The sequence below is a fragment of the Panthera onca genome, chromosome X (assembly GCF_046562875.1).
Source record: "Panthera onca isolate mPanOnc1 chromosome X, mPanOnc1 haplotype 2, whole genome shotgun sequence".
Lineage (NCBI taxonomy): Eukaryota > Metazoa > Chordata > Mammalia > Carnivora > Felidae > Panthera > Panthera onca.
The window spans coordinates 55,920,609-55,943,751 of NC_138357.1; the positions used below are offsets into that span (position 1 = coordinate 55,920,609).

Here is a 23,143-nt window from a genome sequence, read left to right on the forward strand (position 1 = left end):
CGAGGCTCCAGGTAAATTTTACTGAGGCCATGTATGTGTGCACCACCCAGCCACTAGGTGCCTAGCTGCTCTCAAGCATTGCATACAGCCTCTGTGAAGCACCCAGGCACCTCTGGATGTTGCACTCAGCCATCACTGTGAGTCACCTCCACCTTTGCACCACTGGCTGACCCAGTACACAGCCCCAGCTGCTGCAACATTTCAGGTATCTGGCATAGGACTACTGGCTCAGCAGTTATTTGGCTAAGACCACTGCTCTGCTTCCAACTTCCATGGCAGGATTGCCCCTTCAGAGTTAGACTGCATGGGTCTCACTAACACCACAGAGAGCAAGCACAGCTGACAAAAGGCAGAGAGTGAGTGAAGACAAGTACACTGAAAGGAAAAGTGATTCAGACACAACAGCAGGGCTTACTAAATAGACACAGAATATTCTGCTGAAGTGCAAGATTCTGGAGAATAGGAGATTCTGCATTGCAGGATACTCCAGGTCCTCTTCTTCATAAAGTCACTATTTTCAAGAGAAGAAGACACGTATTTAGTAACACAGAAACAGACACAAAGAGTTAGACAAAATGAGGAGAAAGAGAGTTTTATCACAAATGAAAAATCAGGAAAATGTCAAGGCCAGAGATATAAGCACAACAGATATAAGTAACATAAATGATAGATGATTTGAAGCAATGATCATAAGGAAACTCACTGGACTTGAGAAAAGAGTGGAGGACATGAGTGACTCTTAAAACAGTGATAAGTAATAATATAACATAGATAAAGAGCTCAATGAATTAAATGATAAATATGTTCAGTGGAAAGAATGGCAGAATGGAGGAAGCAGAGGAACAAATGGGTGACTTAGAAACAAGAATAATGGAAATTAATCAAGCTAAACAAAAGACAAAAAAAAATTCAAAATATTATTCAGCTATAAAAAAGAATGAGATCAAGAGAGGGTTCTAAAGATAGTGGTGAAGTAGGAGGCCCCTAAGTTCGTCTCATCCCATGAAAAAAACTAGATAACTACCAAATCATACTAAATACCCCAGAAATCAACTTGAAAGCTGAAAACAAATTCCACAAAGGGATAGAAGAGGCCACATCCAAGAATATAGGAAGAGTGGAGACATGGTTTAGGGGAGAAATGAATCATGGGTACTGCAGAGGAGAAGGAGCCATGGTTTCAGAGAAGGGCGAGAGAGAGAGAGAAGCACAAAGGAGAATGTATAGAATGAATATTTTCCAAAAGCAACTGGCTTGGAAAATTGAACTGGCTAAATTTCTTGAGTTACTGCAATGAGCGAGGCTTAATGCCTGAAGTTTTAAAGGTCAGTGGACTTGGATGGGACAGAGCCCAAAGTGCACTGTTCTTCTGGAGAGAAGGCAGGCCAACAACCAGAGGGAAGACTATGTGGAAATAGTCTAAAGAACATCTGGGGCACACAGTAAGGAGATTATCCGTTCTTCTCAGGAGCGTATCACTGAAAGTCAGCTTTCATGAGATGCCCCTTTGGAAACAAAGGGCCTGGTTTGTCCCATTCCCTCCCCTGCCATTCAGCATAAGCACAGAGCTTCTTGTAGGAAGCAGCATGGCTCCAACACTGGCTGCCTAACTTGATTACACCAACCCCCACCTCCATGAGCTCTGGTGGGAATGCCCTTGGTCCAAATTGCCTCAGTCCAAGCAAGGTGAGCTCCTCTCCCAGAGGACCAGCACAACTCATGTCTACACCACATGTCCCAACTACAGAGTTCTGCATGGCCTCATTCTGTTGGAAGTGGTATCAAGTTTTATTTCACAATCTACCAGAGTACACCCAGTTAAAATTCACCACATTCAGACCAAAGACCAGACACTGCCCACTCTCTTCAGATGACTAAAGGATAGAGCAGCCAAAACACAACAGAGTGCACACAGCGCGCACCAGAGACATTCTCTGACGCACCAGACCCTGGGTACCACATGACCTCTTCTTCGTTAAGCCATTACTTTCAGGAGCATGAAACATAACTGGCTTTTCTAACAAAGAAGAGAATGTAGACTCTTAGAAAAAATGCCAAGATTGAGGAATTTATCCCACAGGAAAGAAGATAAGGCAGTGCCCAGAGATCTAAATGAAACAGATATAAGTATTATGCCTGATGGAACATACAGGAACAATCATAAGGACACTTCCTGGGCTTGAGGAAAGAATAGAAGACATAATGGGTTAAAGGTAAAAGGGATAAATCACATCTTCTTTATCTATTCATCAGGCAATGGACATTTGGGTTCTTTCCATAATTTGGCAATTGTTAATAGTGCTGCTATAAACACTGGGGTGTGTGTGCCCCTTTAAATCAACATTACTGTATCCTTTGGATAAATTCTTAGTATTTCAATCTCTGGGTCATAGTGTAGTTCTATTTTTAATTTTTTGAAGAACCTCCATACTGTTTTCCAGAGTGGCTGCACCAGTTTGCATTCCAACAAACAGTGCAAAAGGGTTTCTCTTTCTCTGCATTCTTGCCAAAATCTGTTGTTTCCTGAGTGGTTAATTTTAGCCATTCTGACAGGTGTGTGGTGGTTTTATTTTGGTTATAAAAAAAGAATGAAATCTTGCCATTTGCAACAACATGAATAGAACCAGAGTGTATTCTAAGCAAAATAAGCGAGTCAGAGAAAGACAGATATTATATGATTTCATTCATTTATGGAATTTAAGAAACAAAAGAGCAAAGGGAAAAAAGAGAGGGATGCAATTCATGAAACAGACTCTTAACTGTAGAGAATGAACTGATGATTCCCAGAGGGGAAGTGGGTGGTGGGATGGGTAAAATAGTCGATGGAGACAGGCACCTGGGGGCACCTTGGTTAAGCCTCCAACTCTTGATATCAGCTCAGGTCATGATCTCATGGTTCATGACTTCAAGCCCCGCATTGGGCTCTGCACTTACAGCATGGAGCCTACATGGAATTCTCTCTCCCTCTCTCTGCCTCTACTCCACTTGTGCTCTCGCTCTCACTCTCTCTCTCAAAGTAAATAAATAAACTTTTAAAAAGTTAACAAAATAATAGGTGATGGAGATTAGAGAGTGTATTTGTGGTGATGAGCACTGGGTGTTGTATAGATCACTATATTGTACACCTGCAACTAATATTACACTGTATCTTAAGTAACTGTAATTTAAATAAAAACTTTTAAAAAGTGTGTTGCTTATCTATTATGCTGCCTTTTTTATTTGAAATATATTTGACATCTCTCTCTCTGTCTTCAAAATGTAATTGTTTACAGCTATTAATTTTTCTCATACAACTACTTTCTCTTCATCCCATAAGTTTTGGTATATTGTGTTTTCATTATCATTATCACAATACATTTTATATTTTTTTGTGATTTATTCTTGAATTCACTGATTGCTTGAGTGTATTATTTAACTTCCATATATTTGTTAAATTTCTATTTTTCAGTTTGTCACTTATTTCTATTTTCATTTCATTGTGCTAGGAAAAGATTGTTTATATTATGTTAAATTTTATTCATTTTATTAATACTTGATTTATGGCTTAACATCTGCCTGGAGAATATTCCATTAGCACTTGATAAAGATGTGTATTCTGCTGTTGGTGGTTGGAACGTTCTGTATGTATCTGTTAGGTCCAATTGACCTATAATGTTATTCAAGTCCTCTACGTATTTATTGTTCTTCTATCTGGCTTTTCTATCCATTATTGAAAGTGAGGTATTGAAGCCCCCTACTGCTAGTAATCAACAATGGATTTCTCCCTTCAATTCTGTGAATGTTCACCTCGTAGATTTTTGAGCTCTGGTTATTTTTCATTTATATTCATCAATAATATTGGCCTATATTTTTTTATTCTTTGTGTTCTTACCTGTTTTTTTTTTTTGTATCAGGATAATTCTGGCCTCATTAAATGAGTTTGGCAGTGTTCCATCCTCCTTGCTGGAAACCTTGGGCTCACTGGTGTTTGGGTTGGTTGAAAGCCTGGGATAGGGTTGTCATTTTGGTACTGAGCCTTGTTAAGCCTCTAGGTTTACAGGTGCCCCCCAGAGCCTGGGTTGCAACCATTGTTTGGGAAACTGAAGCCACAGGAGTAATCCAGGGCAGCAAGAGTTAGCCAGTGCTGAAATATTCTGGGAACTTGCCAGAGCTTGTTGGAAGCCTGTTGCCACAGGAGCTGTCCAAGGCCACAGGAACCTGCTGGTGCTGGGGTAAGTTGGTAGCCTGTGTTCATGGGAAGCTATAGGGAACCTTTTGTAAGAGTATTCAGCAGATGCAACAGTGGGCCAGAGTCCTGGGCAACTGGAGTTACCTGGGATCATGGAAACCAGCAAGCAACAGAGTTGAGCGGGGACCTCTGTTCATGGAAGTGCTCTAGGAGCCTGGAACTGAGGAAGCTGATGGGAGTGCAGAATCACCTGTGGCCACTGATCACCTGGGAATGCTCGAGCTGGCCAAGTCCCTCATGGGCCAGAAGCTTGAGTTTTCAGGTGCCTTCTGAGAACCTGAAGTTGAGGAACTCATCTGGAATCAGGGAGCTGCCTGGGGCTGCTGAAGCTGACAGGCACTAGTGTGAGATGAAGGCTCGGCTTCATGGGTGTCCTGCTGGAAGCCTGGTACTATATAGAATCCACCTGGGTCTGTGGGAGTTACATGGTGCCAGTGGAGTCAACAGGTGTCAGGATGATCTGGGGGCCTAGATTTGTGGGGTCCTACTGGGATTCAGGTGCCAAAGAGACCACCTGGTGAAGCAGGAGACACCTGAGCTTACCTGAGCTGGCAGGTGCTTAGGGTGAGATGGGGGCCTGGATTCACAGCATTACACCTGGCTCCTGGTGCCAAAGACATATCTTGGGCCACTAAATAAGGTTCTAGGGTGATCTGGGGACTTGGGTTTCTAGGAGTCCATTGGGAACCTGGGTGTCACAGGAGCCACCAAGGACCACCAGATCTGTCAGGCACTTGGGTGCAACAGGGGCCTGGGTTACCAAGAGCCTGCTTTTAGTCCTGCACTGTAAGCCACCTGGAGTCATGCAAGGTGCCTGTGGCTGTTGGAGTAGGCAAGCACCAGGGTCAGCCAGAGGCCTGGGCTTGTGTTAACCTGCTAGAAGCCTTGTCATGGGAACTACTTTGGAAAACTGAAATAGTCAAGTGCCGAAGTGATCCTAGGACTGGCTTAATGGGAGCTCACCAAGAACTTTGGCCAAGAACACCATTTGGGGCCACCAAATCCAGTAGGCACTAAGGTGAGATTGGAGGCTGTGCTTCTGGGAGCCCTCAGGAAGCCTGGTGCCAAAGGATCTTCCTGGGGGTGCTGGAGTTAGCAAATAAGGAGGTGAGCAGAGCCTCAGTTTGTGGAATCCCACCATAAGTCCTGCAGTGAAACCTGCCTGGGGCTGTGTGAGCTGCCTGAGGCCACTAGAGTAGGCAAGCACTGGTATGAGCTGAGGTCTGGGTTCACTGGAGCTTGCTGGGGGCTTGGTGCCAAGGACACCATTTGGGGCTAGTGGAACTGCCAGCAGCTGCTGGAGCCAACAAGCATCAAGGTAGGTGGGGGGCTTGTGTTTGTAGGAACCTGCAGGGCACCACTGAGAGCTGCAGGAGTTGGCCTGGTGCTGTGGTGGGTCCACCCTGGGTCCATGCTAAAATCCGGTGCTCACTTTATTCTCCTTTTCCCATGGGGAAGGTGTCTCTCTCCATGATGGAATGCCTGGGCTTGGGTGAGGGCTCATGAGGTTGTGTGAATGTATCTTTCATACACTCCTCAATGTGTCCATTCTTATTTCTGTGCTTTAACCAGGTGCTGTTATCACTCACCTGGAATCTTTGCTCTTGTGAAGATATTTTCACGTATGAATAGTTGTTCGAATTGATGTTGGGGGTGGGAAGAAGAACAAGCCATAGAAATTCCTATGCCACCAATTTGATGACATCACTTTTCTCAAAGATCTCCTTATGATTTTGTCATTTTAGGCATATTTTTAAATAATACTGGTTGTTCTGTGATGGCCAGAACCCCTATGTGTTCCAATTCTGGTAAGGTCTAATTAGTTATGATCTAGATAGGAGAATTAAATCACTCAGATAGATACTGAATTTCTTATATGGCTCTGGGATGCTTGTGTGAGGGTCCTCACGACCTTAGATGAAATGTGAACTTGGAATATACACTTGGTATTTGTAGAGGAGAGGCAACCAAAATCTGATTCTCCATTACTTGGAATATAATCTAAATTATATAAGCCTGGATTTGGTAGAGATTTCACAAACTTAGCCCAAATTTATATATATACCACTAGTCTAAGACACATTCTTTTTTTTTTTTTTTTTGGAGAGGAACATATACATATATACATGCATGTGTGAGAGGGGAAGATTAAGAGGGAAAAGAAGAGAGAGAATTGTAAGCAAGCTCTGCACCCAGCAGGAAGCCAATGTGGGACTCAATCTCACAACCATGAGATCATGACCTGAGCAGAAATCAAGAGTTGAATGCTTACAGGCTGAGCCATCAAGGAGGCCCACCACAGTATGTTCTTAATAAATGTGACACTGGAATACTATTTTTGAAGATAGTAACATAACTTTACCTTTTAACATTTATTAATGTATGAGATACTTCATATTTTTCTAGGTGTGCCATTTCCCTCATTGTTTATGTTCTATGTTTATATGTGTGTGTGTAAGGGAGGAGATTAGGATTGTAACAGGAATTCAAAAAGGAGGTAGTCAATAGTAAACATTTAGCCTATAAAATAGGATTTTTCCCTAATCTGTATCAGGTTACAATCTTGAAAAACAAGTATTTTCAAGAGAGGAAGAAAAGTTATAAAAAACATTTTATAAGTTTCCTTTGACACAAAGAAAGCCAGGTTCATGTAGTTTCTTCAACAGAATAGAGAGGAGATATTCTTTCCATCCTTCAGGTTGGGGTTTACTGTCTCCAGCAAAAGGGATATGATATAAAAGAAGTCCATTACAAAAAAGGAAAAGTAACTGGAAAACCTGTCCCTCTACCTCAGGTGACTGGTAAGAGAAAGAGGACAGAATGACAACAGGTGATAAAACATTTGTTTTATGGTCTTTTTTCCTTTCTGAACTAAGTTCTCAGGGTAGGAATCTTACTATAGAAATTAAGGGAAAATCTGAAACCAGAGGAATTTTTGTTCTATACCTTAATTGGGTCTTTAGGCAGAGACCTCCTTTCAGTGTTCCCTCCATATCGAAATGGGTCAGAAACCACATCTGAGTCAAGTTGATGGATGACATAAGCAAGGGAATGAGTCAAGTTTGGAGTCCTACTCTCCTTAAGCTCCTGTGTGGTATAGAAGGTATTTAGAAGTTCATGCATGCCCTGTGGAAATACAGGTAAAGTAGCTGATGGCTGTTGTCTATAAAGTAATCTTGATACAGGCTCATGGCTGCAGAGTGGGAGATCCTGCACAAGGTCATACTCATTACAAAAAAATCAAGAACTAACATTGTCTTTCCAATATGAGTACACTGCTTAAATGTGTCATCTCTTCCACTCCTTGAGAGAATATATAAACAAATTCTGTCTCTTATCCTTGTTAGCTTAAACCAGCCTGGTATGTTGTCTCTACTACACCATAGTAACAAGGGGCTTTCCGATTTAACTCCTTTTCCCAAGTAGATTTGACTGAGGCAAGCACAGTTATGTTATAGTGCCTTGAGTGTCTGTAGCTCTCCATTCTAACTGCTCAGATTTGCTTAGACTGGTAAACCAGCTAAGCCATCGTGGCCTAAGCACAATTTTCAAATACTCAAATACAGCCGTGCAACAGTAGCCCTAGGGTGAATTTTGTTTGTATGTGTGTATATATACACTTCCTACTAGTCAATGCCTGATATACCTGATAAAAATGAAGCAAGCCTATTGGACCAACAAGAAAATAGTATTCAATCTCTGCTTGCCAGACCAGGCATGACTGTAGACACAGTCTCCCTATTGGTGCCATCTAGGTGTCACTGGAGCATTGGAAAGCTAGGCTTTGATAGATATAAGTCCTTTCTTCTTTCCTTTCCCATTGGAAAAATTTCCTCTTGAATTTAACTTGACAGGCCAGACTTTGCTCTAGGAATAAAGGTTTACATAAGTCAATGTCTGCACTGATTTGGATAAGGTATGAATTTTATGAATTTAACAAATTCAACAGAGCTCTCTCTCTCTCTCTCTCTCTCTCTCTGTGTGTGTGTGTGTGTGTGTGTGTGTGTGTTTAGTTTTACAGCATCTCTATGTCTCCATCTCTACAACCCTGGAACTGAAGATGTCTATAGACCTCTATAATTAAAGACAGTGGCAGCAATAAGAAACAAAGGAGGGAAACCTTATTTTTATATTTAAATATTTTAGTTATTGGGATGATAAATATAAAAAAGTAAATTTAAGCTGCACTTAACATAATCTAAAGTCACACTATAACCAGAGGAAATAGATTTTATTTAAATTCAATTTGTGAAAAAATATATATATATATTTGTGCAACTTATGTTGCTCTTTTTTAAAACTTAAAAATTAGTAGTACATGTTATAAACATCTCTCTGGGTTTTATTTGTTGGTTTCACACACTACAATATAAAGCCTGTTAAAAAGAACATATTACATAAATTCTAAAATCACATGTTTACTTGAAAAGTTACTTTCATATAGTTTTGTTCAGCATTTTATCTTAAATATTTCTATCATGGGATAAATGGAAATAAGAATTTAAAGGTAAAATACTAACCAACTAGCTATTTTGTTGGGTTTTTTTAATTTTAAGTTTTTTTTTATAGTACGTATACCCTTAACATTTTCTTCTGGATGAATATAATATTAACAGAAACCAAGTATTCGTACATAAAAGATAATTATAGAGTTAACCATGAATATTGAACGTTTTGGTGTTCCCATGTGTTAATATTGTAGAATATATTCTCAATTTTACTGCACTTTAAAACTTGTTTTGCTTTTGAAAACTTGTTTAACTTAATGATATTTATTTACATAGTTCACAATATGTTTAAGAGTATTACTTTCTATATAGACAAGGCCCTGACACTCTAAAGCTGAGGTCACAGTTTGTATCAATACAATAAATACTCACTATTTTATTATATAGATTGCATATATGAAATTACAATAATATTTTACTGATAATTTAATAAGACAATATGTTAAAGAATACTAAATCTGTGTGTGTGTTTTGGAAAATGGTACTGTAAAAGAGGAAGTCTGTGCAATTTTTAATATACTGTGATCAGCATAACAAATTATGTAAATGAGTTATTTTTTAGCCTCAACCTAGTAAACGTTTTCCTGTTTATAAATATGAGGTGTAATTTATCTATTTGGGATATTTTTGAATAAGGGAATGATATCTTACTGAAAGCCAGACTTAACATTCTAAACTTTAGATGTTCTTTTTTATACAGTTCAGATAATAGAGTACCTTTCACTTTTTGAAATAAAAAAAATGTTTTTAACTTCTCATATTCTTAACTTCAAAATTACTAATGCTTTCACAATCTTTCATACCTTGGCCTCTATTGATTTCCCTTAAAAATTTTAGTAAGGAGGCTAAACCTAGGCTATTGGATTTCCATGTTAAGTATCAGCTGCAACAACACATACACTTAACACCTATATGTAATTCATGTTTGAAAACTTGCTTTGACTTTTCAAATGAGATCAATTATAAGTACATACTAAAATGATACAATAATGTTCATGTTTGACTAATAACTGAAGGAAAGAATATATTTTTTCTTCCTCTCTTCTTCCTATTCCATTTCTTGAAATGACCAGTTTCCATCCTATTGATAAAGATAGCTTTATGGCAGCTTCACTACCACAACACATGTACCACCTCTTCCAGTGTTGACAGGAACTTCCTAACACAGAAAACAAAATCAAGAAAAGAAATTACCGTTTTAATGAACTTTGTCCTCAGCATAATATATATAATACAACATGTTGGAGTTGAACAAGTCCTTAGCTATTCTGGTCCAACATTGCCGTGGCATAAAGATGTAAAATGCAGTCCAGATAGTTGTCCAATATAGTGGAAAGAGTATATTATTTAAATTATGTAGACCTGAGTTTTAGGAGCAGTTGATTTGGGGTGATGATTTTCTCATTTGAAAAGTTACAGCTAATAATTCTCATCCTTCAAAGTTTTTGTTAGGATTAAGTGAGACAATGTATAAAAATAATTTGGCAGATAATGTTTATAATTCCATTATCCATTAGTTCTCTTTCACTCTTTCCAAAGTCACACAATGAAAGAGTGAAAATCCGGGAATAGAATCTAGATCTCTTAGCTACTGGTCAATAATTTCCAGAAAATTAAATTCCACAAGCTTATACAAACATTTTGATTATTGTATTTGATCTAACAACTCCTTGTTTGCTAAAAAAAATTATCTGCCATTCCTAGCTGGTCCTGAGCATTGATAAAGTAAGAAGCTACCTACATGGCCAAATTTGAATGTTCCTGAGGGTCTTAATGAATAATATTGTTGGAGAAAAGAGACAGAAAGTCATTATCAACTATCATTATATTAACACATATTTATTTACGATAGTAACCAACTTACTACATACACTACAGAGCAGCAAGAAGTCAGTGTAAGGGAAGGTGAAGTTAGATAAAATACAATGTTTGTCTGTGGAAATGATGAAAAATTAATCATAATCTAATTTTTTCTATTAAGCCATCATTTAATTAATAGAACACCATTAGATATTTTGGAATAAATTCATAGTTATCACTAGGAAAAATGTCAAAAATATCAAGTTTGGCTTTAGAATCCCCAAGATATCCTTTCACGGCCTTCTTATACTCTCCTTAGAATTTCTTCTGTTTGATGCCTAGCATTCTTGAGAGGGTTTAATTTCAGTTTCTCATCATGCACTAAATTCCTTGAATGACTGATTAAGATGAAAATTGTTGCAGTTTATAGAATCTATAAAAATGGAACTGAAAAAAAATTTCCCATGGGCAACAGCCAATAAGAAGGAGCAGATATTTTTAGACAAGGACATTTCTCTTGAGTTCTCAAGTCGTAATACATACATAAAAAAGCCAGAGTAAAGCTTTTGAATTATTGGATCTGATTCACTTTTTTGTGAAAGGAATGAGTCCATAAAGTCAAGAGAATGTGCTGTCCCCTTTCATATAAGTACTGATGGATCCTGTTCATGACAAATTAGATCGACTATTTCTCTATAGCATAGATAAAGAAAATACTGCAAATCTTACTAAAATATTCTGGGTAGGCCCTAGAGAAGAAAAGGATGAAATTAATTCTGAAGTATATTTTTTAAACTTTTATTAAAACCTGAAATGTACTAATTTCCATACTTTCAATGATAGTACCTCTTTCCATTCATCGTTCTGTGCATCATATGACTCAACAGTGTTCAAATAAGTGTGTCCATCATATCCTCCAACCACATAGAGTTTACCTCCGAGGGGACAAACAGCAACGGCATCTCGAACACTCAGAGGTGCCACAGTTGACCATGAATCATTTTTTGGATCATACCTTAAGAAGTTTAGGAAGACAATTGAAAAGGGAAGTCCAATAGTGTTAAAAATAATAAGCATTAATAAAATGTATACTTATCCAATATAAGGAATTAAAAACACCTTACAAATATCAAGTTTAGTTTGACCAATAAGTGTTAAAATAAATGCATGACAAAATTCTATTCATCCACAAGAGGTCACTCAAGCATATAAAAAATGTATTTCCTTTCCAAAATACTATGTATTTCTTTGATCAGTACTCAGATTCTCTATGAGGAAATTTCATATATTAGTATCTTAACATTATATGAAAAATGCCCCCTCTCTTTTTTAGTATGCTATTTGGAGAACTTTTGTTTTTCTCTTATCCTTTGTTTTTCAAAAGTTATATGTGAGATGCCTGATCTTATCATGTGAAAGCTCACATTTCAAGTAAATCTGAATATAATTGTCTTTTTTGTTTTGTAGACTGTAGTAAAATAGTTTTAATACTGTTTTTAGTTAGAATGGCCATAGTCTTATCCTATATTTTCCCCCCATGAATATTCCTATTTATTGTAACAGAAGGATTTTTTCCATTTTAATCTGAAGCTAATTCTTTATCTCCAAACATTTTCTGTGAGCAAAATGAAAGATAATTCAGTAAGTAATAAAATCTTCTCCAGGAATTCTTTCCTAAAATTTTAAGCCTTTTAAAAAATGCATAACGCTAAAATTCAAAAGGAATAAACAATGAAAGAAAACTTATATAATTATACATGGAAATGTTCTCTGATTTTGTATTGACCTAGGTACAAAACTCAATGAAAAAGGTGTATTTTACAGAAGACATTTTGTATTTATTACCTTGTACTAATTTTATTATATTTCTATTACCCCTTTCAGTTCTTTTTTGATGTCTTTAATTATACTCTAAATTATCTAATCTCAGGTTCCATTTGAACTTGGTCTCACATCCAGTAATATTTTTAATAATATCTGTAATCAGCAATAACTAAAATATCTTTCATGTCTCATACATATTGCTGAGTGTCATGTAACATCATCTTCAATTTTGATGTTATAATAAAACCTAGAACCAGAAAATCCACAACTGTATGCTTTAGTTAAACAAAATTTTCAACATATTTGCTATTGTTAATTGATGCTGCAGTCAACTAACAGAATACACATATAAATGAATGGGGAATCAAGGCTCACAGAAGGGTTTCTTTACACATTTGCATCCAAACCTGACTTTCCTGTATGTGCATGATAATGCTAAAAAATCTGGCAAATCTGGATATAACATGAGGGATTGGGGTAATGTTGAATCTTCTGAAGAAAAGGCATTTGCACTATGGTTACTATCTGTAAAGACACACAGGAGAAGTTATTAAAGTAAATGTTTAGCCACTATATCACTTTCAAATTAAATAACATCACATTTCTCCCTTTTTGTTTTTGCTTTTCTATCTCTCCTCACTTTGAATATACGTATATATATTCTAGTAGAAAAAAAAATGGAGCCTGAAATAAAGACAATTCATCATGGATTTATTCCTACACTTACAGAAATTAGGAATCATTTTCTTGACTTCTTTGCCTCAATTTTCTGATCAACATTGTAGAAATAGTAATCCCTGAATCAACCACCATGTTTATGTGATGATTTTAGAAAACTTTAAATGATTACTTTAAATAATTGAATGAGACTCCTAAGGTATTAATAGGCCAACAGTGTTTTAGGTGTTGAAAACAGTGACAGGAAAATTGTCTCAGACATAAAAATGAGGATGATCAAATTTCATAAAACATGAACTTTTGATTGGCTTTCTACTAACAGGACTATTTTATAACTCTGTAGGTGTTAAGTTGTAGAAAGCTGAGTTTTCTTGTGATTCTTATACATGACAATATAAATGAATTTTGCCTGATAGAGATAGAATTAATTTCCATCAGGTAGAAATGACCCCCAATGATTGCATTTTACTCTCTATAAGATATTAACTACTTCCTTGTCTATTAATATTTTTTTCAGTATTATTAATTGTCTTTATGTCTTTTCTTCAAAGATTCTTTGAAAGATTCAGTTTTAACATCATATAAATTGCCTCATTAGTTAACGAATCATAAAATCTTTGACCCATGTTAATTTTATATTTGTATGAAAGCCATAATTATAATTTTTTGAAAATTATAATTTAACACTTGCCATTTTCTTAAGGTCTTTTGAAGGAAAACACCAATAAGGGGATAATAATAGTAATGACAATAATAATCATTACAAAAACAATACAAACAAATACAATACCATCAGATAACTTCTACTGAGTACGTAACAGGTGCCAGGAAGTATGCTTACTGCCTTATTATTTATCATATTATGCTCTATGAAGTTGACACTATAATCATCCCTTTATTTTTTCACATGAGGAAACTGATGTTAGTGGATGTAAAATAACTGGGTCAAGGTCACATAATTTGTAAATAGTAGACCTGGGATTTGAACTCAGATTGGTCTGACTCCAAACTTAATATTTTAACTAGTATACTATACATTTTTTGGTATATGGGAAGTGTTCTTTTTTTCCATTAATTATTTTAATATATCTGATTTTTTAAAAATAAATATTTTTGGAAATTTAACTATGTCAGTAAATAAGATTAAACATTTAAGTATTAGGATATGTTTGTCGAATATTTAGTTTTGTAGTCTGCACTATGAACTTTTTTATATCAAATATGAATTGAGTTTATATTTTTCTAGTTGCATGTGTGAATGCCTATTTAAATAAATATAGACACTTTAAGAAATTGTAAAGTTAATTTTACATTGGGCTCTCTGCTGTCAGCGGAACCCACTTTGGATATCTGTCTCCCTCTCTCTGTGTCTCCCCCTCCTCTCTCTCAAAAATAAATAAACATTAAAAAATTATTTTATGTATTCTAGAATTTTTCTTATTAAATACATATTTTTCTACCAAACTTTGTTTTTTACACATATGCATTTAGATACAAAGAACCAAGCAAATGCAACACAAGTTATACCACTAAGATTCAATAAGAAGATTCAATAAGAAGCCTCCAAAGCTGCAATAGAACAAAGCATGGATTCTAATATACATAAAAATCTCTTACTAATTTGGATTTCTTACAAGAAAATTGCTATTATAAGTGCTTAGAATATTATTTCTGTCTATAAATTTACATGATTTAATTTTTAATTAAGAAGAAACTTTGTGAAGGCAGGTCTGATTTTCATAGTAACAAACCTTCATGACTTTTTATTTATTAAATGTAATTTTGTACAGTACTGTGTTATTTTGTATAAAACTCTTCTAAGTAACTTTTTATATTTTGGTAAAGGACATAAATTCTCTATATCAATATGGAGAATATGGCCACTCTTTGGCTTCACCTTCTCATGAATGTATAACTCCAATACAGTTTTAAGTATTAATGGAAACTTAAGATAGCATAATTAGTTTTACATGAATTTGTTTCTACTTTTAATAAAGTTGCATTTTCTCAAATATAGTAATTCCTGATATTGTCTATGATCTAGTCTTTTCCAATATCAATAGTTTGTATAAAGAGGAGGCTATAGTTATTCTATGTTTTAAAAACTCAAATATTTTCACAGGCATAAAAATAGAATCTGGTGTCTAGGTACCATTACTTAAAATGAAAACTTAGCTTTTATGGATACAAGTATGAGATTTTGAATGTGTGTATATATTTTCTGACAGGTGGATTTGTACCAAATCTTTTGTGAGTTGTATGCTCTCTACACTTTGGTCTATAGAAGGCATCAACAAATTATCTAGGCAATTAAATAGGTGATGAGTGTTAAGCAGGGCACTTGTGATGAGCACTGGGTGCTGTAAGTGATGAATTGCTAAGTTCTAACCTGAAACGAATATTGTATTATATGTTAACTAACTGGAATTTAATAAAAACTTGAAAAAATAAAATTTAAATAAATAAATTGATCAATTAATAATAAAATAAAATTTCAATAGAAACTATTCTTTTCTCAATTTCTTACAGTAGATTTTATTTTATTTTTTAATATGAAATTTACTGCCAAATTGGTTTCTATACAACACCCAGTGCTCATTCCAACAAGTGCCCACCTCAATACCCCTCACCCACTCTCTGCACCCTCCCATCCACCATCAACTCTCAGTTTGTTCTCAGTTTTTAACAGCCTCTTATGTTTTGGCTCCCTTCCTCTCTAACTTTTTTTTTCCTTTCTCCTCCCCCATGGTCTTCTGTTAAGTTTCTCAGAATCCACATAGGAGTGAAAACATATGGTATCTATTTTTCTCTGTATGACTTATTTCACTTAGCATAACACTCTCCAGTTCCATCTATTTTGCTACAAAAGGCCATATTTCATTCTTTCTCATTGCCACGTAGTATTCCATTGTGTATATAAACCACAATTTCTTTATCCATAAATCTAACCTATGAGCCAGCAATAGCACTGCTAGAAATTTACCCAAGAGATACAGAATGCTGATGCATAGGGGCACTTGTACCCCAATGTTTATAGCAATGCTTTCAACAATAGCCAAATTATGGAAAGAGCCTAAATGCCCATCAACTGATGAATGGATAAAGAAATTGTGGTTTATATACACAATGGAATCTTACAGTGGATTTTAAGCAAATATTTATTCTACTATATATTTTTGATCTTTCTAAAAGAGAAACACAATTCCCCTTCACACACACACACAAACACACATGCACGTGCTTAGTAAAAGCTTAAAATTTGGTACACATGCCAAAATTCTGCATTAATAAAAGTAGAAATTATTGGCTTGAGGTTTAATTATATCATTTTTCCTGAGTGTAATATACTGAGCTTTTGGTTTCATATTGAAATGGAAAGTCAAATATGATTAATTTCCAAATTTTACAAAATCTTTTTTGCCACTATTTGTCATTTAACCAAAGAGGGTTTCAACTTCCACTTCTGTGTGGTGATAAGGATGTACTAGATTTTCAAGGTCCTTTTCATTTGTAATTACATATAATTTCTTTATTGTACTTCAGTATATAAATAAAGGACATAACAAGTTCAGCTTTATCTTTCAAATACGCAGGTGACCCAAAGTGATTTTCATGTGATTTTTATATTGTTTCTAATGTTGCATCACTAGTGAGTTATGTCAGCAAGCTGGTAGACTAAGAAGCTCTAGGATCTCATGCTGTCACAGAAACATTAAATAGATATTAGCTGAAATAACTATAGGAGTTCTGGAAATCATTCAAAGATCCACAGCCAAATAAATTCTCAGTCAAGAAAAAGCTTCATTCAAATCAATAGGCAGTTTTGTGATATTTTCACTTGTCCTTGCCCCAACACTCCCAGCAAATGACATCATGGTTTGTAGAAAGCAGTGACCCAGTCCCAGTTCCTTTCCTTGAACCAGAGATAAAACAGAACTAATATACAAGAATCTAACCTGTCTGGTTGCTGAAAGACAGATTATTCTCTGTTACATAATTCAGATATCAGAGTCAAACATGACACAGCCCAGATCTCAGGTTAAGAAAATTCATGGGAAGTTGTAGAACACATGGCTTGTGAAGCATGTAGGGATATTACCGATATATACACAACTTGGGAAAAAGATAACTGATTGAAGATTATAAGAGAACAGCTAAAGCTTAAGAAGCAGCATGGCTGAAACTCTTAAGTAAAATAAGACATTTAAAAACTGTCATATACACAGAGAATCAAAACACACACAGGCACACACACATACAAAAGTCGAGGAAACACACATCCAAGAAATGTCTGAAAAGACCTCAAGTCTTCATACTGGGTTGATCCCAGGCACAGAAGATGACCTGCTAATTAGTGATGGTTTTCCCATGCATGGAGCCAGTCTTCAGACACTGGAACAGGTATGTAATTTCAAATGCCCAATTTTATAAAAAAATCACAAAAAATACAAATAAACAGGAAAATGAGTTTCATTAAAAAAGAAACAGAAAAGAAATCTCTGGAAAACATCCCTGTAAAAACACAGGTATCTGACATACAAGATAAAGACATTAAGGCCACTATCATATATATGTTCAAAGAGCTAAAAGAAAGACAGACTAAAGGAAACTAAAAGATCTGGAACTAAAAGAAAACTAAAAGAAATCAAGAAAAATATAACCCAACAAATTGAGGATGTTAACAAAGGAAAATAAATTATGATGAAGAATCAAACAGAAAATCTACAGCTGAAAAATAAAATCACTGAATTAAAAAAAAAATCACTAGAGGGAGTCAGTAGGAAACTCAGGCAGGAAGAAGAACAAATAAGTTAACCTGAAGACATGTCATTTAAAATTATGAAGTCTAGGGAGCAAAAAATACAGAAAACTTAACAGAGTCTAACAGACGTATGAGACAGCACAATTGGATCAACATAGGCATTTTGGAAGTCCCAGAAGAGAGTGGAAGAGGAAGAAATAATATTTGAAGAAATAATAGCTTAAATCTTCCCAAATGTGAATAAAACGGGAATCTACAAATCCAAGAATCTAAGTGAACTTCAAGCAGAAGAAATATAAACAGACCCACACCGGAATAATATAATCAAATTGTTGAACATCAAACGCAAAAAGAATCTTGAAAGCAGCAAGAGAAAATCAATTTTTGACATGCAAGTATCCTCAATAAGATTATGAGCAAATTTTTTAGCAGAAAACTGTAGGAACATATATTGAAAGTACTGAAAGAAAAATCCTGTCAACTGAGAATTCTATACCTGACAAAACTTTCTTCAAAAAAGAGGGAAATATTAAGACACTCCCAGATAAGCTATTGGTAAAGGAGTTTACATCTAGTAAATCTGTCCTACAAGAAATTCTAAAGTTGGTTCTTCAAGTTGTAATAAAAAATTACTAAACAATAACTCAGAGTCATATGAATATATGAATAAATATTTATATTTATAGAATATGTATATATGAATATATAAAGTTCTCTGGTACAAGTAAAAACATTGGCTAGTTATTAATAAAACTAGATATTATTTTAATTTTGGTTTGTATCTCTACTTTTTATTCTTCTACAGGTTGTAAAAAACAAAAGCATGAATATAATCATAAAGCTATGTTAATCGGTACACAATATATAAAGACAGAATTTGTTATATCAATAACATAAAACAGGGGAGAAGGCAGAGCTGTAAAGATTATTTTTATGCAACTGAAGTTAATTTGGTGTCAATTTAAAAAAGATTGGTAAACTTTTAGAATGTTATTTGTAATCCCAATGATGATCACAAAAGAAATAATTATAGAATATACAAAAAGGAATTGAGAGGGGCATCAAGACGTCACTATGAAAAATCAACTGAACACAATGAAGGCAGGAAGAAAGGAAAGGAGGGACAAAATAGCTATGAGATATATAAAAACAAATAACAAAATGGCAATAGTAATTATTTCTAAGTAATCACATTAAATGCCAATGGATTAAATTCCCTTATCAAAGGGTATATCTTGGTAGAAGGCTTAAAAAAAGAAAACAGAGAGAAGCCAAGATGGCGGAACAACATGGAAATTTTTTGTGTGTCTTGCATCCATGAAATACATCCAGACCAACACTAAACCATCCAATACACCTAGAAAAACTGATTGGAGGATTAACACAACAATCTGCACAAACTGAACCACAGAATTCAGCAGGTACATGGCACGTAGATGTGAATTTGGGGAGCGAGAAGCTGCAGAGGGCAGGGAACCACTTTTGCGGGTGGAGAGAGGATGGAGACTGGGGACGGGGGGGAAGAATATGGGAAAAGCACCCCTCCCCAAAAGCAGCTGGAGAGAAAGTGGAAAATTGGAAATAGCTGAAGGGACAAAACTAAAAGTGGAGAAAGGAGAAAGGAGAAAGGAGAAAGGAGAGGGTTTAAATTCCATTAAGACTGTAAACTAGGGGAGTGCAGAGTCTGCAATTCCACAGCTTGATACCTGGCTGTGCTCTGGTGGGAAGGGCGAATCCCCAGGAACAGAGTGGGGTCCGGGAGGTTCTCGGGCCACACGGGGAAAAGCGGATCCACTGCTTGAAGGACATTTGATAGAGACTGTTGAAGCCACCTGGTCCCAGCAGATCCCAGAAAATGGCCACATTTGCTGGTGCTGGAACAAGGTCCTTAAGGGTGGAACCCTGGTGCCAGATGTATGTTGTGATTTTCCATAATCCCTGAAACACTGCTGCTACACTATCTCGTGAACTTTTACTGGGGTGGGCTGGCACCTGGCCACAGTCTCAGGCACCAGCAGCAGCAGGGTCCAGCAAGTGTTCCTGGGTGCAGCCAGCATTCAGCCATTGTTCATTCAGCCATTGCTTGGTGAGACCCTCCCACAGAGGGGCAGAACAGGTCAAAGCAGCAGTCCTTCAGAAGTAAGGGACCGGGGAAAACAGCTGCAACTGAGACAAAACTCGGGAGAGAGGTACTGCTTGGGGCCTGGTCATGGAGAGTGAAAAAGCAGGGAGTGGACCAGAGCTGAAGACAGAGGACAGGTGCACAATTGCTGATCCAGAGAATAGACTGGGTAGCTGGGTGGCTCCATTTTCACCACTCCCACGCATGCCCATATACACCCAAGAACTCTGCAACAATCCATCCCAGTAGGCTAACAGCGCCATCTAGTGGAGAGCAGAACAGTTAAACTGAGCCCCACCCAACTGGGGCAACTTCGTTCTTCAAGAACACAAATTTCACCCACCACTGACTTAGTTTATGGACTATAAAGTACTATATAGACTGACTTCTAGGGAAAACAAAGCAATTTCAGTCCTACTTCAATCTGTTAGAGGGTTCCTGTATTCAATTTTCTTTCTTTTTCTCTTTTACATTTCTTTTCTTTTTCTTTATACAGAAAGAGAAAAAAATCATTTTTATTTTCAATTTTTATTAAAAATATTTTTCTTTAATTTTTATTACTATATTTTTTACTTTTGTGTATTTTGCTCAAATTCTATTTTACTTCCATCATTTTATTTGAGTCGACCTCAGTGTATTCACCTTTCCAAAGTTTCAGTTTCCTTTTTTATCTTTCCTTTTCCTTTTTTCCCTTTTTCGTTTCATTTCTTTTTCTTGAATGCAGAAAGAGAAAAACTTCATTTTTACTTTAAATTTCTATTAAAATATTTTATTTAATTATTTAATATATTTTGTTTTTATGTAAACTTGTTCAAATTCTATTTTGCTTGCATCATTTTATTTTAGTTTACCACCGTGTACTCACTTTTTCAAATTTACATAAGATTTCCTCTTTGTCTTTTTTTTCTTTTTTAAATCATTTTCTATTTTTTGATTCTTTTCTTTTATCTTGAATACAGAAAAAGAAAAAAATCATATTTATTTTTAATTTTTATTAAAAATAATTTCTTTAATTTTTTCTACTATATTCTTTACTCTTCTTTATATATTTTTTTTCAAATTCTATTTTACCCCATCATCTCTTTTTGGTCTACTTCACAGTATTCATTTTTTTTTCAAATTCTCAAACAATTTCCTTTTTTTTTTCTTTTCCTTCCTTTTCTTTTTTCCTCCCTCCTCCTTTTTTTTTCTCTAGTCTGTAAACCACTTTCAACACCCAAACCAAAACACACCTAGGATCTCGCATCATCTATTCGATTTGTGTGTGTGTGTGTGTGTGTGTGTGTGTGTGTGTTTAATTTTTAATTTTAATCTTTTTTAATTTTAATTGTTTTAATTTCAATTTTTCTGACTGATTAATTCCTTTTCTTCCTTCAGAATGACAAAATGAAGGAATGAACCCCAAAAGAAAGAGCATGAAGAAACGACAGCCAGGGATTTAACCAATACAGATACAAGCAAGATGTCTGAGCCAGAATTTAGAATCACGATAATAAGAATACTAGCTGGAGTTGAAAATAGATTAGAATCCCTTTCTGCAGAGATAAAAGAAGGAAAAATAGGCAGAATGAAATTAAAAATGCTATAACTGAGCTGCAATCATGGATGGATGCAGCGGCAGCAAGGATGCATGAAGCAGAACAGAGAATCAGTGATATAGAGGATAAACTTATAGAGAATAATGAAGCAGAAAAAAAGAGGAAGATTAAGGCAAAAGAGCACGATTTAAGAATTAGAGAAATGAGTGACTCATTAAAAAGGAACAACATCAGAATCATAGGGGTCACAGAAGAAGAAGAGAGAGAAATAGGGGTGGAAGGGTTATGTTAGAAAATCATAGTGGAAAATTTTCCTAACCTGGGGAAAGACACAAACATCAAAATCCAGGAAGCACAGAGGACCCCCATTAGATTCAACAAAAACTGACAAAAAGGCATATCATAGTCAAATTCACAAAATACTCAGGCAAGGAGAGAATCATGAAAGCAGCAAGGGAAAAAAAAAAGTCCCTAACCTACAAGGGAAGACATATCAGGTTTGCAGCAGGCCTTTCCATGGAAACTTGACAGGCCCAAAAGGAGTGGAAGGATGTATTCAGAGTGATGAATCAGGAAAATATGCAGCCAAGAACTCTTTTTCCAGCAAGGCTGTCATTCAAAATAGGAGAGATAAAAAGGTTCCCAGACAAACAAAAATTAAAGGGATTCCTGACCACTAAACAAGCCCTGCAAGAAATTTTAAGGGGGACTCTCTGAAGGGAGAAAAGATGAATATATATATATATATATATATATATATATATATATATATATATCAAAAGCAACAAAGATTAGAAAGGACCAGAGAACACCACCAGAAACTCCAACTCTACAAACATCATAACTGCAATAAATTCATATCTTTCAGTACTCACTCTAAACATCAATAGACTCAATGCTCCAATCAAAAGACATAGGGTAACAGAATGGTTAAGAAAACAAGAACCATCTATATGCTGTTTACAAGAGACCCACTGTAGACCTAAAGACACCTTCAGATTGAAAATAATGGGATGAAGAACCATTTATCATGCTAATGGTCAACAAAAGAAAGCCAGAGTAGCTATACTTAATATCAGACAATCTAGACTTTAAAATAAAGACTGTATCAAGAGATGCAGAGGGGCATTATATCATAATCAAAGGGTCTCTAGACCAAGAAGACCTAACAATTGTAAACATTTATGTGCCAATGTGGAACACCCAAATATATAAATCAATTAATCACAAACATAAAGAAACTCATTGATAGTAATACCATAATAGTAGGAAACTTCAACACCCCACTCACAGCAATGGACAGATCATCTAATCAAAAAATCAACAAGGAAACAATGGCTTTGAATGACACACTGGACCAGATGGACTTAACAGATATATTCAGAACATTTCATCCTAAAGCAGCAGAATATACATTCTTCTCCAGTGCACATGGGAACGTTCTCCTGAATAGACCATATACTGGGACACAAACCAGCCCTAAGTAAGTACAAAGAGACCAAAATCATACCAGGCATATTTTCAGACCACAACACTATGAAACTCGAAATCAACCACCAGAAAAAAGTGGTTTGGAAAGTTAACAGATACTTGGAGACTGAAGAACATCTTACTAAAGAATAAATGGGCTAACCAAAAAGTTAAAAACATAGAAATGGAAGGAAAACTTCCAAACTCTTTATG

At 35.7% G+C, this 23,143-nt stretch overlaps 1 protein-coding gene across 1 annotated transcript in view; it reads right to left on the reverse strand.

Moving 5' to 3' along the window:
* Positions 1–9,835: 9,835 nt before the first annotated feature.
* Positions 9,836–23,143, reverse strand: part of KLHL4 (kelch like family member 4) — a 211,112-nt gene continuing 197,804 nt past the window's right edge. Inside the window, 2 exon segments of the mRNA XM_081792634.1 lie at positions 9,836–9,895; positions 11,383–11,551. Of these exon segments, the coding sequence (XP_081648760.1) occupies positions 9,836–9,895; positions 11,383–11,551 (229 nt within the window).